Source organism: Cibotium barometz, chromosome 7 (genome assembly GCF_041138505.1).
Source record: "Cibotium barometz isolate CiBa-2024 chromosome 7, ASM4113850v1, whole genome shotgun sequence".
Taxonomy (NCBI): Eukaryota; Viridiplantae; Streptophyta; class Polypodiopsida; order Cyatheales; family Cibotiaceae; genus Cibotium; species Cibotium barometz.
The window spans coordinates 58,248,349-58,265,018 of NC_141052.1; the positions used below are offsets into that span (position 1 = coordinate 58,248,349).

The 16,670-nt window shown below is 45.7% G+C and overlaps 1 protein-coding gene across 7 annotated transcripts in view; it reads left to right on the plus strand.

The window, feature by feature from the left end:
* The first annotated feature begins 1,017 nt into the window (after positions 1-1,017).
* The window catches only part of LOC147637249 (U-box domain-containing protein 52-like), a 124,137-nt gene continuing 108,484 nt past the window's right edge, over positions 1,018-16,670 (plus strand). For all 7 annotated transcript variants that reach the window (XR_015266365.1, XM_086800868.1, XM_086800865.1 and 4 more), the window contains exon 1: positions 1,018-1,921. Coding sequence is in view for 6 of the 7 variants with exons in the window: in XM_086800868.1 (XP_086656994.1) it covers positions 1,711-1,921 (211 nt within the window). In the remaining variant the exon portion in view is untranslated. The remainder of the gene's footprint in view (positions 1,922-16,670) is intronic.

Here is a 16,670-nt window from a genome sequence, read left to right on the forward strand (position 1 = left end):
CTCAGTTAGGTCAAGTTTACCTAGCAATGATCTCAAGTTTACTTGGTCATGGTGGTGGAAAAGAACTTAATGATATCTCTAATTTCTAAACGTTGCCAAAGATCTACATTTTTAATTTTTATTTTTCACTCAAGAGTATAGCAGTGTCAAGTAAGCGTGTTTATACGCTAAGTGCTACATTTGAAAGCATAATAGGCCGCTTGCCCATTATCATGCCCATAAGTCCTTTGATGATTGCCAACGGGGAATCCCCAAAACTTTTCTAGTCAATCAAGTGCTAGTTTGCATCTCCCAATGATCGACAATTTGTTGAAATGAGTATTGAGCATTATAAAGTAACGATTCATGGCTTTTATTGCATGTTTCGTTTGCACAACACATTTGTTTGCATGTTTCATGTGTAAACACCCTAGCTCTCCCTGCTTTGCATGACTTTGGAATTCTTTCATATAAAAAATGTCTCATCAACTAGCTTAGAACAAGTTGTAGATTGCCTTGTAAGTTTACTTTTGGTTTGTGTTAACCTCATGAATGCACTCATTGCTTACTTACAAACTTATAGTCTGAAGGTTACATCATTACTTACTTACAAACTTATAGTCTGAAGGTTACATCATTGCTTACTTATAGTCTAAAGGTTACATCATGCATGGAGCCATCACATGCAAGATCGAATTTCGACATACGAGGTCTCCTCTCCAAATGACGAGATGCCCACAAATCATGAACATTTTTCAAGATGGCCATATAAATTTTTTGAGTGTCTTTTAGGGTCAACTGCTCAAAAATGAGCTTGACAACTACCAAAAATAAAGCATGCTCACACGAGATTGATTTGAAGTAGGTGGGAAATTGATGGCCATAGATTTTTTCAGTGGTTTCTGCTAAAAAAAAATGAGCTTGACAACTACCCAAAAAAAGAGAGCATATGCAACACGCAACTGATGGGGGGCAAACAGGGTATATGAAAAGTCGTGAGAGACCCCTCAAATTTTGAATGTTTTTCTTCTCCAACGTGTGAGGTCCTAGGAAGTGTGATCGTGTGTACGAGCTTTTAGGGACAATTGTGCTATACTTGGCCTGGAGACCCAACACTTTGCAGCTTGCTTTTCGGGAAAGAATCTGATGCCGTTCCAAAAAAAAGGAACCAAAGAAAATGTCGCATAGTACCTAGAGCTAGAGAAGATTGCCATAACGTGTGTTTCGCGCTACCTTCATCAGTAACGCAGACCCATAAAATAAAGAAGATTCAATACAAAACAGAAGGCAATTGCAGGCTGCGAAGATTGCAAGTGTACCCACATCGCAAAAACGATCACAGAGGTAAAAACCAGGACAACCCATCATGCGCAGGTAAAAATCAGAACAACCCATCACGCGGAAACAGCTAAAAGCCCGAGGACCCAACACTCTTAGCGGCAAAAACGAAGACAACAAGTAAGCACAAAGAAAGCAAAGGAACAAGAAAAGCTTGCAGAGAAGGTTATAAAAATTCAGGGGAAAAAGCTGCCCAAGGTTCTTCAAACAAGCAAAGGTTCTGCTCAAGGTCCATGAAAGCTCACTTACATAGAGCCAGTATTACAGGACAAGGCCGCAACTAGAAAATCCCAATTTCCCAATTAAACGAGCGCACGTGGCAGCTCCAGTCAAAGAGCAGAGCCAGGACCCATTACAGTTAAAGCTGGATATCAGGTGGAAGCCGACATCATCATGCTGCCCAAAGAGAGTGAAATAGGTGAAGCTGTAGAGGAGGCTCAACATACCATCCCATCGCAACCAGGAGACATTGCGGTAGCAATCGGCAAAGGGGACAGTAGTGTTCAAGCTTTCAAGTGGGCACTGGAGACACTTCTGACCTCTGGCAGCGGAACCCTCCATCTCTTGCATGTGCAAGCTCCACTCCGCTTCATTCAAACTGCATGTAAGCTCAATGAATCCCTATTTCACTCTTCTTACAAAGAGATTTTTATCAGTTTCAAACTTGTCAGAGAAATCTTATGAAATTAGCTTAACAAATCAAAGAAAGAGAGTTTAAAAACTGTCAGTCACCGATTTGTAGAAGCACAGCGGTAGAGTTATCTAGTTAACTTCATTCCGAGGGTACCCTAATGTCCGTAAAAAAGGATTTGAACTTTGGCTAATTCCATTTGCGCTCAAGAAGATGGCTTTTGTTTTCCAGCTTAGTGTCATCAGTAAACATCTGAATGTAACCTGAGGGCTTTTAATAGATGAGGGTACAGATCGATGAATTTAAGGGACTCACAAACAAAAGGGGCACGAGGTCATCCTTGGCATGATTCCTCACTCTTGCAGTACAGTTGCAGGAGTTTCTTTTGGTTAAGGTCTCATCATGTGGCATGGCCAGGTTCAATTATTCTTAATGATGCAATTGCTTTTATGGTAAGGCTAAGAGAAAGGGCCTTAAAAGAGAGTCAAAGGGTGTAACAGGCCATGCCCCTTTTGAGATCAAATTACTCACTCTAATAATTGAAAACACCAAAAGAGAAAAACGACAGTACAGTAGAGCATGCTATGCAAATAGATTGTACACCACTCTCGGGACAAGAAAAATCAGCTGGTCCCCCCCTTTTGGGTATCTTTTTGTCACAAGAACAAAAGGCATTACTTCATATACATCATCTGCCTAGCCAAAAGAACTCAATTTCGACTAGGGCAAGTTACCCACATGCAGTCAAAGTCAACTATGTTTTGCCTTAGGTGTTGAGGGTCATGTACTCCCGCTTCACCTGGGGACTTGGGAGCAAGTTTACATATAACCAGAGGCATATTTTTTTTCCCTTTTTTCTCAAGAAAAGATCCTTTGTTTAGTGGGGAAAAAAAACTGGTTCATTTAGCGGAATCATTACTGATGATTAATTGCAAGAGAATGATGAGGAATCTGAGATGAGAAGGGAGATGTAAAGAGTACACCCGAGTGGGTACCAACTACCAACTTAAGGGCTCCCACTATCTGAGATGAGGAGAGATGTAGAGACGAGATAGGACACCTGATTGGGTACCAACTACCCACTTAAGGGCCCCCACCGACAAGCAATGTATTTGCTTTATTACAAGATTTGTGTGCTATACAAGGGTAAAATCGGAGTGAACAGACCTTTGCAAAGCTTGAGCGCTTGGTTGACTTTTGGGCTGGCTGTTGGCAGATTCTTGCTCAGGTTTGGGCGGGCTGCTTGTAGAGCTTCAGAAGAACTAGCTGCTTTTTGCTCCTATGAGGTTGAACAACAGGCTTGTTGAGATGTCAAGCTTAACACAAGGTGACACTCATGATGCGCTTGGGTGACTGTTCCACACTTACACCACTGGAGTGTTTGGTAGTTGACATGATCTTCGCCAGTGATTCTATAGCTGGACTACACCTACCTAGTCCAACCGTGTTATGGCATACTTATTTTGCGAGCTCACCTATTTAGCGTGTTCACATTATGGCCGCTTGTACATAGTACTCTAGTACTTATGTTGGTTTTCCCTTATCTTTTGTAGCCTTCTTTTGAGAGCAAGAAGAAGAAGATTTCAGTCTTCCATCTTTGTGTGTGTCTTATCTATTACTGTGTGAGTGTCTGCTTGCAAGAGCTCAAGCTCTCTCTCCTTCCCCAATCTTTCCATGGTACTGGTTGGTAGTAGACTCGGTTGCCCGACGTGTTGGCACACTAAAAATCACTAGGGTCCTCTCTAGGGTGGTATACCCTCAGGAGCTGGCACAGACTAGGGAGATGGCGACCACTCTGTCCCACTCCACTACGCACTCACACAAACTCAAGAACTCCTTACAACATACGAGGTGACAGTCACCAAGAGTGACATGCACATAACACAAGATTGAAGTAGGCAAGAGTTGGGACAGCACAAAACCATGTATTGCATTGGGATCCTCCCTCAGTACACCAAAGTCTCTCTTTATACAATGGGCATGACCCCTTGGGCCATCACGAGCCAAGTGCTAAAAGTGGTCATTGACAGATGCCGTTGGAGTAGGTGAGAGGCGCTGAGCACAAGTAGGTGAGCACCGCTTCCAAGCGGTCAAGTGGTGAGCCAATGTGGCCCCTTGGGGAGTGGGACAGCCAAAGATTCCCTCCTTGTGTGACTGGTGGGTGACCCTTTGGGGTGCTTGCACTTGGGGTTCATGAACTTGGGGGTGCACGATCTTGAGTTCACAAACTGGGGCAATCGGCACTGAGGGTGGCTACAGTTAAATTTTTAGTCTTCCTGTAGTAGACTCGGTTGCTCAACGTGTCGGCACACTAAAAATCACTAGAGTCCTCTCTAGGGAGGTATACCCTCAGGAGTTGGCACAAGCTAGGGAGATGGCGACCACTCTATCCCACTCCACTACGCACTCACACAAACTCAAGAACTCCTGACAACACAAGAGCTGACAGTCACCACCAAGAGTGACATGCACATAACACAAGATTGAAGTAGGCAAGAGTTGGGATAGCACAAAACCATGTATTGCATTGGGATCCTCCCTCAATACACCAAAGTCTCTCTTTATACAATGGGCATGGCTCCTTGGGCTATCAAGCCAAGTGCTAAAAGTAGTCACTAACAGATGCCATTGGAGTAGGTGAGAGGTGTCGAGCACAAGTAGGTGAGCACCGAGTGGTTAACCAATGTGGCCCCTAAGTTTGGGGAGTGGGGCAGCCAAAGATTCCCTCCTTGTGTGACCGGTGGGTGACCCTTTGGGGTGCCTGCACATGGGGGTGCCCGATCTTGGGTTCACGAACTGGGGCCATCGGCACTGAGGGTGGCTACGGATCCCTCACCAATTAATCCGTTCATTGTCCCGGTGAACACTAGAAGCACATGTTGAGGTGAAGCTGCAGACAGCGGACCGCCACATGTCCAAGAGAAAGTCTTGAAGGAGGATCACCACAGGTCCAAGAGGAAGTGTCGAGGAAGAAGGACACCACATGTCCACAAGAAGGAATGGTAAGAAGAGAGTGACCACCACGGGCCTCATCCGAAACCAGAAGTAAAACCTGATGCATGCTGGTGTGTGACAAAACTGAACTAAGCAATGAACCAACCAAGAACCATATAGCACTAACCATGTAGCAGCAATCTGGACGTGTATGTACAATGAGCTGCCGTGAAGGGCAGAATAACATTAAAAAAAAAAGAAAAAGAAAAACCAATAGCAAAAAAACAAGGAACTGTGTGGTCCTCCAAGGTCACGTCTGTCCACTAGAGGACCGGGGGGAGCTGTGATGACCGGTAGGAAACCCCTGAGTGGTAGCAGTGGTAGCCGTGGTGATGTGAGGAGTGTTGGAAGGAGGCGCCACAAGGACAATGCCAAGACCACCAAAAGCGAACTGGAGTGTTTGTCAAATATTTGATTATATGGGCACCAAATTGGATTTCTCATCAGCTTATCACCCTCAAACGGATGGGCAAAGTGAGGCTGCGAATTCAGCCGTGTTGGATCTCTTGAAATGTTATGTGGCGGATCAGAAGTCTTCTTGGGAGAAGTACTTACCGCTTGTGGACTTTGCATACAACAACACGGTGCATGCATGTATGGGAAAGGTCCCGTTTGAGATTGTTTATGGTAAGGTGTTTTTGCCACCCATCCTTCGCACAAAGGATGAGATATTTGCAGCTGATGAGTATGTAAGAGACTTGGATATTGCTTTTGCTCAGGTGTGGACAGCCATTGCAAGGTCACAAGACAAGCATAAAAAGGCTGCTGACAAGCATAGAAGGCAATCGGATGTTAAAGAGAATGATTGGGTATTGCTGAAATTTGAGAAAGCAAGACTTGCAAAGAGGCCTGGCAAAGAGGGTGCATATCCTAAGCTTGCAACCAGGTGTACTATGAGCCTTTTCGAGTGATCGAGAAGATCAATGAAGTGGCTTTCAGATTGGCATTACCTAGTCATTGGCACATACACAATGCTTTTCATGTGAGTCTCCTTCGCAAGTATGTAGGGCCGGAGCCAAGTGAAATGGTCATTCAGGATCCACCAGAAGTGGATGAGCTTGAGGAGATCTTGCAGTCAGAGCAGATTGTGTATCACAAGGAAGGCAAGCTTGCTGCAGGCAAAGTTGTGAGGCGTTACCTTGTGAAGTTTAGGAACTATCTTCCCATTGATGCTAAATGGGTAGATGAAGAGTTCTTCAAAGATTGCCCGCATGTGCTTCAGATATATTTGGATGCTTTTCAGTTGCGGACAACTGTTTAGAAGCCGGGGGGGATGTCACCATTTGGCCACCCAATTGGTCCACCCGTGCTTTCTTATCCTGTATGTACATTGGACTGGTGTCCATGGCAGTTGTTTATGCCGGGGATTGATGCCACTCATGTGATACTGTAGACTTGGCTTTCTGTTGGGACTTGTGCCTCTGTGTACATGCCCGGAAATGCTTGGTGGATTGGTGTTCCATTGGGTCTGGTGCCTCATGTACTTGCCTGGAGCACGTCTAATTTGGTATAGTCTCATGAACGGGGATTGTCCATACCAATGCTGCATTGCATAGCATCTTTAGGTGCTTGCTTGCAATTGAAATTGCATGCTGTTTTCATGCTTGCTTGACTAATGTGTAGTTCTGCGTAAGGGGACGTCCGCCCATGAACCGTGCGTGTGAAACTGTCTGCTGACATGGTTGTGTGGCATGTGAACACGTGGTAAGTATTACCCAATCTAGGCTCAAATAGCCCTTAGGACTTAGCCAATATTTATAAGTGAGTGCGTTCCCACTTCATTAAAGTTTGGGCGTCCAAAAGTCACTTATAAATTATGACCGCTTCCAAGTTCACACTCATTGAAGTCCCGAGGCGGACAAGACTCAATGTCTAGGACCTGATCCTCCCCTTTTACTCATAAATGGGCATCTCCCCATGTCCCTTCACCTGATTGGACCCCAATTCACTTACTTATTTAAGAGAAAATTCGTGTTTTTCTTCATGAAGATTTTTGGAGGCTAAAAACTCTGTTTTTCCACCATTTCTCTCCATTTTCCAAGCTCTCCATAGCCATACCCAACTTGCTAGGGTGTTTTCCAAGCTTCCAAGTGCTAATCACTCTCCTACTCACTCCCAATGACTGAAATTCAGCAAAACAGCTCTCATTTTTGCTGTAATTTCTGGTCTTTTTGCTGAAAACTCTAATTTCAGCCTTCCTTTCTCAAGTTGAACTATAGGGGAAGCTTTCCCAAGGTTCCCTTCATTCTCTTGAAGACTTTTGTCTCGAAGAAAGGCGACAAATCAAAGATCTCAACACTCCAAGGACTTCCATCGCGAAGACTTCCTCTGTCATCGACTCTACTTGCTATTGGTAAGCTTTTATGCTTAAATATGGGAGCAAGTAGCAGGAGGGAGGAACCGGATTACAAGATCACATACCTTGTGTAGTGTTATCTTGTCCTACGTGCTCTCTTGCAGATTGTTGCTACCATGTGTTGGTGGAACAATAGAGAGCAGATGGTAGGGAACATGGGCACTTGAGAGGGTAGTGTGGGTTGCAAGTCTACATCGACAACTACTTGTTTGTAATATTTTATTCATATGCATTGGTATGGAAATCTGGTCAGAAATGCCCATGACACTTTGTACTTGATTCTCCCAAGATTAATATACTTTATTTGAGGGAGGGGTCGGCCGTTCCGGCTCATTGTGTGTCTCTTGTCAATTCAGCAATTTACTTCTTGTATTTGAGCAAGTGTCCATCAAATCTTAGTGTATTTAAGTGTATTGATTAGCATTGTGTTCAACCAAGTGACACCAACCCTTATGCAGCTCTTGCCTTAGAGGATATTGATCCTTCTTTGGAGGATGAGGCTCTGTAGGCACAGGATTTGGATCCCTCACAGGAAAATGTTGCATCACAGTTACAGGACGATTGCACCCTTGAGGATGATGTTGCACAGTCGCATTGTCATGGTACCTCTCTAGTTTTGAGGACGAGCCCTGGCTTTTCCCTAGAGTGGGAACAAGAGATAAGGTTTACATCGTTGGATTTTCCCTCCCTTACCTATGCGAGAAGTACCTCCGTCTCTAAAGGGGGTCCTTCGTTAACCACGAGATTTGGTCGTTCCTACTCTTGAGTCCTTACGAGGATTTTCTCATGGAACATTCAGGGTCTTGGGGGCTTTTTTTTGCGTCGGCGGAAACAAATAGTCAAAACTCAGCTTCATTGTGCAGTTACAGGTGGACCTATGGATGTACTGCTCTTGCAAGAGCATAAGCTGGATGCTAGCTAGTGTGGGAGATCAGGCAAGCTTCTCTGGGGACACCTTTTGGTCACCAGCTAACTGGTACCAAAGGTGGTGTCTGTATCTCTGTTTCAGCTTTGGTCTTACCTTGCATCATTGGACATGGTGTCATTTTGCCTACGAGAGCGCAGTGGATTCTTCTTATGCAGGGTACTACACGCATTGGTATTCTCAACCACTATGCTCCTAACCATAGAGGTGAGAGCTGAGCCGCACTCTGATTTGAAACATAGGGCACAGAGCAAGGTTTGGAATGCATTGCTACATTTGATCACTGAGGAGATGCGTGCCGTTCTGGATGCCCCTTTTTCCCTTGTTTTTTTCATTACTTTTTGGGATGAGATTGGTCTCTCCCTCTCTGATCCCCTCGGTCTCAAGAGACCCTCTCTATGTCTACGAAGCTCCAGCAAGTATAATCCGAGGCATCTCTGATCCTGGTATCTCATGACTCTAGAAAGTGGTCCGAAACCCTCTCTAAACAGGCAGTGAAAACGGCCTCGTATCTCATAATATAGTGGACAGTGACATATGTAATGTAACTCTGTCTCTGGCTCCATCTGGCACAGCTGACAAATCCTGGCCTCAGCTGGTACTCCTCTGAATCTGCCAGTCTCAATCTCTAGCTGGTGTGAGGATGTGCGCATCTGACCAATAGCACACCGTACCCCATGAGAAAGATGAGTATCCATGTAGCTGGGTCTAATCACAAACCCATCCTGCGTGAGCTGGAGAAGATGATCTCTATAGAAAGCCATCTTCGTACCAAGCTCCTGTGTCGGCTGTATCCATGTCCTCCTAGTGTCCAGCTGAATCAAGTCCTGCCTGATAAGTCTGGTAATCTCTGCCCGTGTTAGAGAGAGGGAGGGTGCATCCAGGGAGTACTGAAATGGAGGTAGCCTTTCCATACTAAAGCCATGCAACTGGAACCAAGCTGTCATCTGTGCATACCAACATGATCCGTCTCCCTGTGATGCCAACTGTTGTGAAGACTCCAGGGCGAAGCGAGCATATCTGTCTCTAGGGAGAGCCCAAGTGCTATGTATAAAGGAGACTGATCGAGTGAGTGCCTCTACTACCAATGGGGGGGCAGCCATCTCTGCACGGATAATATCATGTGGTACGGAGGCCTTGGCCCTAATCATCCGGGAAATCATAGAAACCAAGGGCCTCTCCATATGTCTCCATCCATCAGGGCTACCAGCTCGGTTGTGGTGATCCACTAAGGGTCCCCATATCTCCACTCCATACAGCATGGCTGAAGTGACCAAAGTGTCAAAGAGCCAGAGCTTTGTTCGAGGTTCCTGAAACTGAACCTGCGAACACATCCTCTCTAGTCTCCCCAATGCTGCATAAGCTCTGGTCAATCTGGTCTCCGCTGCTCTCCTCAAGGAAAATAGTGGGCCACTGAAAACCACACCAAGGTAAGTATATGCATCTGTATACTCCACTGTCTCCTGACCATATGTAAAGGTGGGTACTGACCTCCTAACCCACTGTGCTGTGGTGTTAAACACCATCACCTTGGTTTTACCAAGGTTAACAGACAATCCACTGTCCTGTGCAAATGTGTGCAATGCATCCAAATGACGCTGCATCCCCTCTGGAGAATCTGAGATCAGCACAATATCATCAGCATACAATAACAGCGGAATCCATGTCCCTGCTAGCTGTGCTCCTCTGTCACCCTCGCGCTCTACATAGTCTGAAACCTCATCCACGTACATCCCAAATAAGGTGGGAGAAAGGGGGCAGCCCTGTTTCACCCCAATAGTGGAGTGAACCATCTCAGATATACCCTGAGTAGTACGTACCTGCCCCACAACTGTCCTGTATAAAGCCATGATTCCCCAAATCAGCTTTGTGGGCACTCCCATCTCCTGTAGTCTGCGCATCAGTCTGGCTCTCGGTACTGTGTCAAAAGCTTTGCGGAAATCCACAAAGCAACAATAAATCCTCCTGCCATATAATCTGCCCTCCTCAATAATAGCTCTGAGTGTCAAGATATGGTCAAGAGTGGAGAAACCTCTCCTGAACCCTGCCTGCCCTGATGCACGTATGCCCTCTCTCTCTGCCCATCTACTCAACTCCTCCTCAAGAATAGATGCATATAATCTAGCCAATGTGTGACCAATCATGATGGTACGATAATTCCCAAGAAGCATGGGATCCCCTGACTTGAAGATAGGCACAATCGTGGACATATTCCAAGTCTCGGGAAAACCCTCACACATGGCTCGGTTAAACATCATAGCAATAAGCTCTGCAAGCATATCTCTGGCATGAATAAAGTGCTCTGCTACTAAACCATCATGATCATATGCTCTCCCAGTCCTCATCCTGTCAATAGCTTTCCTTACCATCTCAGCAGTAAAGAAAGCACATGTCTCTGGGCATGGCTCCGATGGGTCTGGCAGGGGCGGCTGTCCTGCTGCTGTGTACAGGGATGCTGCATACTCACCCCAAATCTCTGTGGAGGTAATGGCTAGTGATGGTGAATGCTCATGGAATAGTCTCCATGCCTCGCCTGAGTCTTGACTCATAAATAACTGATACAAATCCCTCTCTAACTAAGCAAGATAAGCCCTCTTCTTCCGTCGCACTAGGTGCCGGAAGGTAATCCGTGACTGTCTGTGAGTGGTAACACCCATGAGCACCTCTCTATGTAATTTGATCCTCATCTCTCTGCACTCCTCATCATACCAACTGTTCTGGGGCATGTTCCCAGATCGTCTCCGTGTAGGCTGACTATGGGGATATGCCTCTGATGCTGCAGCATGAAGCGTATCTATCAATATCTGAGTGAGCTCATCTAATGGCCGTCCCGGCTCCTTGGCACATAAGCGTCTGTATATCTCATCCGTGTACACGGTGTCAGTCTCTGCACTCCTCATCATACCAACTGTTCTGGGGCATGTTCCCAGATCGTCTCCGTGTAGGCTGACTATGGGGATATGCCTCTGATGCTGCAGCATGAAGCGTATCTATCAATATCTGAGTGAGCTCATCTAATGGCCGTCCCGGCTCCTTGGCACATAAGCGTCTGTATATCTCATCCGTGTACACGGTGTCAGTCTCCCTCGTAAAGGTATAACGAGTGTGTGTGGAGACCTGTCCCAATGGAGCGGTGCTGAACTGAAATGTGAGAGTGAAGGACAAGATAGCATGATCCACTGCTATTCCAACCGGCCTAGTGCGTACCATAAAATCCTGAAAAGAGGGAATGAGACTGGGCTGAGCCATAACATAGTCCATTGTACTAGCACCATGCCTATGTGGAAAGCAAGTGAAACCGCCCGATGTCGGTTAACTCCAACCTGTCCCACTTTTGAGTGAGAGTTTGCTCCGCATTTGGTGGCAAAAACTGAGCATAGAATCTGTCTTTGAATTCCTTCCAAGTGGAGATGGGATCCTTGGTGATCTTTTCAGTGATCCACCAATGAGCAGCAGTCCCTTTCAAAAACATGCTAGCATGGCGTACTTTTGACTTTTCAGTAAAGTCCTCATCGCTAAAAGCAATGTCGAACTGTGCCACAAATGCTACCACCTTAGAAGCATCATGTTCACCATGGAAAACATCAAATTTAACAGATTTGTCACCTGAATTCCTTGAGCTTCCTCGCATGAGGCTCATGGTCTTCTCTTTTTCTTTTCCCCTTGTCCAACGGGGCAGCCCTATCTGCATGGGCTCCATGGGCCGTCATAGGAGTTTCATGAGGCACGGTGGCATGTGCTCCACGAACTAGAAACTCAGATGCATGTGACTTACCTGCATATGGCAATGTCTCTTCATGAGACAACTCAGAAGGCAAAATTTTTCTAGAAGCAGACCTGTCACCATGAGATACATGTCTTGCATGCATGTGACTTTCATGCCCTCCATGAGCACTGGCATACATATATCTGTCAGGCTTAGTGCCTTGTGGAGAAGATGCATGCCGAGAGGTGACTGTCACCTCTTCCTTTTGCATAAAAGATTTTAGCCTTTGAGATGCGGGATCTCCATGCTTCAAACGAGGTGGATTTCTGAATTTCAGCTCTCCGTCATCCCCCTCTTTGATATCACCTTTGCGGAGGAGGTAGGCAAGTGCCAACTCCCTTGGTTTCTTGCCCACTTCCCGTGCCATTGATTCAAAAGTTACATCTACCATAGCATCAGCCTTCCTGGCTTCAATAGCACTTTGCACCTGGGGATCTTCATGCAAAAACTTTAACTCTTGCTCTTGAGCCTGCAGAAGTTTTCTCATATGTTCCATTTCAGCCCTCATAGCATCAGGCTCTTGTTCAAGCATGATTGTCTTTCCTAGAGACAGTTGACCCTTTGATTCACTATCAATAACCCTTTCAAGGGGCTTGTGTCTACCTCGTAGGGCATCAGACCCACGAGAGGCGCTAGATGGACCCCTCGAATTTGGCACTTCCAAAGGGTTGCCTTGGCTGTCCATTGTGTTTTAAGTTTGCTAAAAGCGGGATGTCCAGTACACAGGTTCGTTTCCCCACTAGGAAGAGGGAAACAACCGTGCTCTGATACCAATGAAACCGATCCCGTCAAGTGGGAAGACTCCGTTGGACACCCATACGCTTAATAGCACAACTTTAAAACCACAAATTTGAAATGGACAACTTAATACAACTTGAAATTGAAATGAATTGAAATGGAAAGATGGACACCAGCACTGGGGCCAGAACGGGCCGACCCCCCCCTCAATATATGATATATTTATTGGGAGTATTTAATAAATACAATGCTCCATGGGTTCCAAGAACCAGATGATGTCCATGTACATATGAAAACAGTACCAAACAAATAAGCTCGAAGTCGAAATTCGATGTAGATACTCGAAGCAGAATGACCACTAGCGTGGTCCAATCTCTACGGTCCTGTGCTTTCACTGGACTCCGCGGAGAGCGCCTCACTGGTGTTCCGAGACCACGCACAAACAGGCGCTCTCGTACTAACACCTGGCTCTCCCAATCTCAACACCTTTCGACCGAGGTTCTCCAATAAAGCTTGGACAACCCGGCACCGAACGGGTGTTACCGAGCGGGATGAATCCCTTATCAGATTTAACACAAAGTACTTTATTTAAATCTGAAAATTCACTTACTTGTGATTGGCAGATAGAAGACCAGTACCCGTGGTATTTGTGTAGAAGAAGCAGCCACCTTGGCTATGCAGGCCTGGCCGCCTGGCTTGGCAGGCTTGGGCGCTGCCTGGCCTGGCTATTCAAGCCTGACCGCCTGGCTACATAGCCCTTGGCGCTTGGCCTGGCTTGTAGCTGCCGCCATTGCCTACACGTACAGCACTTTACGACCAGCAACTCCACTCGATCAGCCCTATAGCGTGCGCCTGTGTCGCTTTCTCTCGCTCTCTCTCTCGTTCGTTCAACGAAAAGCAACGTGCTTTTTCTGTTTTCTCTCTCTACGTTCATGCGACTGCAGAAACGAGTCTCTCCTCTTTTTTGCAAAGCAAATGACCCTACCATCTACCATCCCCATCAACATGGGTTTCTTTGATGAAGAAAAACACATACTGAATCTGAAAACAACAGTATGCACAGAAAAAACAGCAAGCTTTTTAACACATACCTTTCTTCGACCTCATCTTCTCTACCTACCGACTTGCTCATTCACGAGGTATGCTCTGATACCACTGTCAAATCCCCACAGATCTCCTCGTGATCGTTCTTGGTACGAGACTCGAATCCTGCAAACAAACGAACAAACAAACAACAAGGGGATGCAAGCCTGACTCACCTCCCAACCATGACAGCCGTGGGCAAGCCCACAGTCTTGGCTGTCCCCACCGAGCCACGAGCTGAGCTAACTAGGTTGACGTACCGATCAATCTCCTCCTCGCGACGTCCCATACCGCCACGAAGCTGCCCTCGCGGGCCTCGAGATTGCTGCCGGCCTCGGCTGCGTAAAGCAGGTGCACGTCTGCACTAGATCGAGGCTCCAAGACCATAGAGCTCTCACAAACTCGCGAGACTCTCTATGTCCCAATAACTAACCTTGGCCACCCTTTTATAGGCTCTTGGCCGGTCATCGGGCGTCCACACTTGGGCGCCCGCCTGTCCATACTTGGGTGCCTGCCCGTTAGTATATCCCTAACTCAGCTCGTCAATCAGCCTGCCTAGCTCCAAGCTTCCCCAAGCCTCGAAACTAGTCTTGCGTGCGTGTAGCACACGGTAGATACACACTGTGCACATGACATACTCCCCTTCCTCTAGGAGCTCACTCCTGAGCTCACTAAAAAGCCAGGGTAATCTCTTTGAAGAGTAGTCAATGTCTCCCATGTAGCGTCCTCTTCAACACGATCCTTCCACTGGATCTTGTATTCCGTGATAAGCGTATTATGCAATCTTCTTTCACGAAATCCAAGAATCCTTTCAGGTTCGTGGGGAACAAATGTCATGTCCTCGACATCTATAATTTCTTGAGGAGTAACTAACTGATCTACTCCACCCAGTACTTCCTTAAGTCTACTGACATGAAATACAAGATGAACTTTCACATGAGAAGGCAAATCTAATTCATATGCAACTGAACCAATCCGTCGTGTAACACGAAATGGTCCAGAGTATCTAGGGGATGATTTCGGAGATCTACCTGTCCGTAAAGTCTCGGAATCTTTCGGAACTCGCAAATACACCATCGTTCCTTCAGAGAATTCTCTGGGTGAACGATGTCTATTAGAATAAAACCTGTCTCGATCTTGAGCACTTCTAATAGATTCCTTCGCAACTTGTAACATTTCGTGCATATCTTGCAAAAAATTACGTGCTGCATCATGCTGAAGTCCTGAGAATCCTACTGTAACAGGTGATCTAGGTTGAAAACCATACATAAGCATGAAAGGACTAAAACCTGTACTCGTATGCTTAGTACTGTTATATGCAAATTCTAACATAGGAAGATAATCCTCCCATGAACTCTGTCTTTTGGATACATATGCTCGAAGCATATCCTCCAAAATCTGATTCACTCTTTCAGTCTGGCCATCAGATTGGGGATGATCTGAGGAACTCAAATTCAAAGTTGTTTCCAACTTCTGAAAAACAAGTTTCCAAAAATCACTCGTAAACTTAGAGTCCCTATCACTGACTATGTCCTGCGGTAACCCGTACAGTCTAAACAATTGCTCGATAAACTGCCGTGCTAATTGCGTAGCTGTAATAGTCTTTCGGGTCGGTAAAAATCTAGCCATTTTTGTCAAGCGATCTACCACAACCCAAATAGAATCGTGGCCTTGATGTGTTCTTGGTAATCCGGTAATAAAATCCATGGAAATGCTTTTCCATTTATTACTTGGGATTTGCAAAGGATGCAATAACCCTGCTTGTCTAAAGCGTTCAGCTTTATTTGCCTGACAAATCTGACACTTGGGAACATAATCTTCTACATAGCCTTTCATCTTTGGCCAATAAAAAGTGTGTTTTTTACTAACGATAGTGTCCTGTGTACCCCAGGGTGTCCAGCAGAAGGGGCGTCGTGACACTCCTTAAGAATCTTGGACCTAATGTCCGGGATCTGTGGTACACAAATTTTGTCATTACGGAATAGTAAACCATTCCGAATCATCCACTAGCCTCCTGCGGCCTGAATGGTAGACTGCTCAGTCATTGAGTCTTGGTCAATCAATGAGCTCCCGTCCTGGATCTTCTGCCAAAATGGACCAAAATAACTATCAGTCCTGCAAAGCCCTCTCAATGATTGAAATAAGTCAGTAGAAATCTTGGTGAACGACAAAGAATTCACCTCTCTAATTCGACTAAGCGCATCTGCAACAGTATTCATGGACCCTTTCCGATAACGGATCTCAAAATCAAAATCTTGCATTAACTCTGCCCAACGAGCTTTCCTTCCTCTCAAATCATTCGCATCACACACATACTTGATTGACTGATGATCAGTCAATACCACAAACTTGGAGCCATATAAATAATGTCTCCAAACCTTGAGAGCATGAATCATAGCATAAAGCTCCTTCTCAAGGGTTGGCCAACGAGATTGAGTGTCGTCTAGCTTTTTACTTTTAAAAGCAACCGGTCTACCATCTTGAAATAGAGCAGCCCCGATGGCATAGTCACTGGCATCAGTTTCAAGAACATAAGGCCGACTAGGATCGGGCAATGCTAAGATAGGTGCTTCCTTGACTTTATCTTTCAAAAGTCTGAAGGCCATATCCAAATCGTTATTCCAAGTGATAGGCTAATTTGACTTACGTCCACGACCTTTCAATAAGTCGGTCATCGGTAGTGTCAGTTGAGAGTACTCCCGTACAGATTTCTGAAGAAAAACAACAAAACCGAGAAAAGAACGAAGTTGTTTCATTGTTCGCGGTATAGGCCAGTCAAGAACCTTCTGAACTCGATCATAGTCAATGCTCAATCCATCTCTAGTGATCTTGCAAGTAAATGATTTCGGTCATAAAGAAC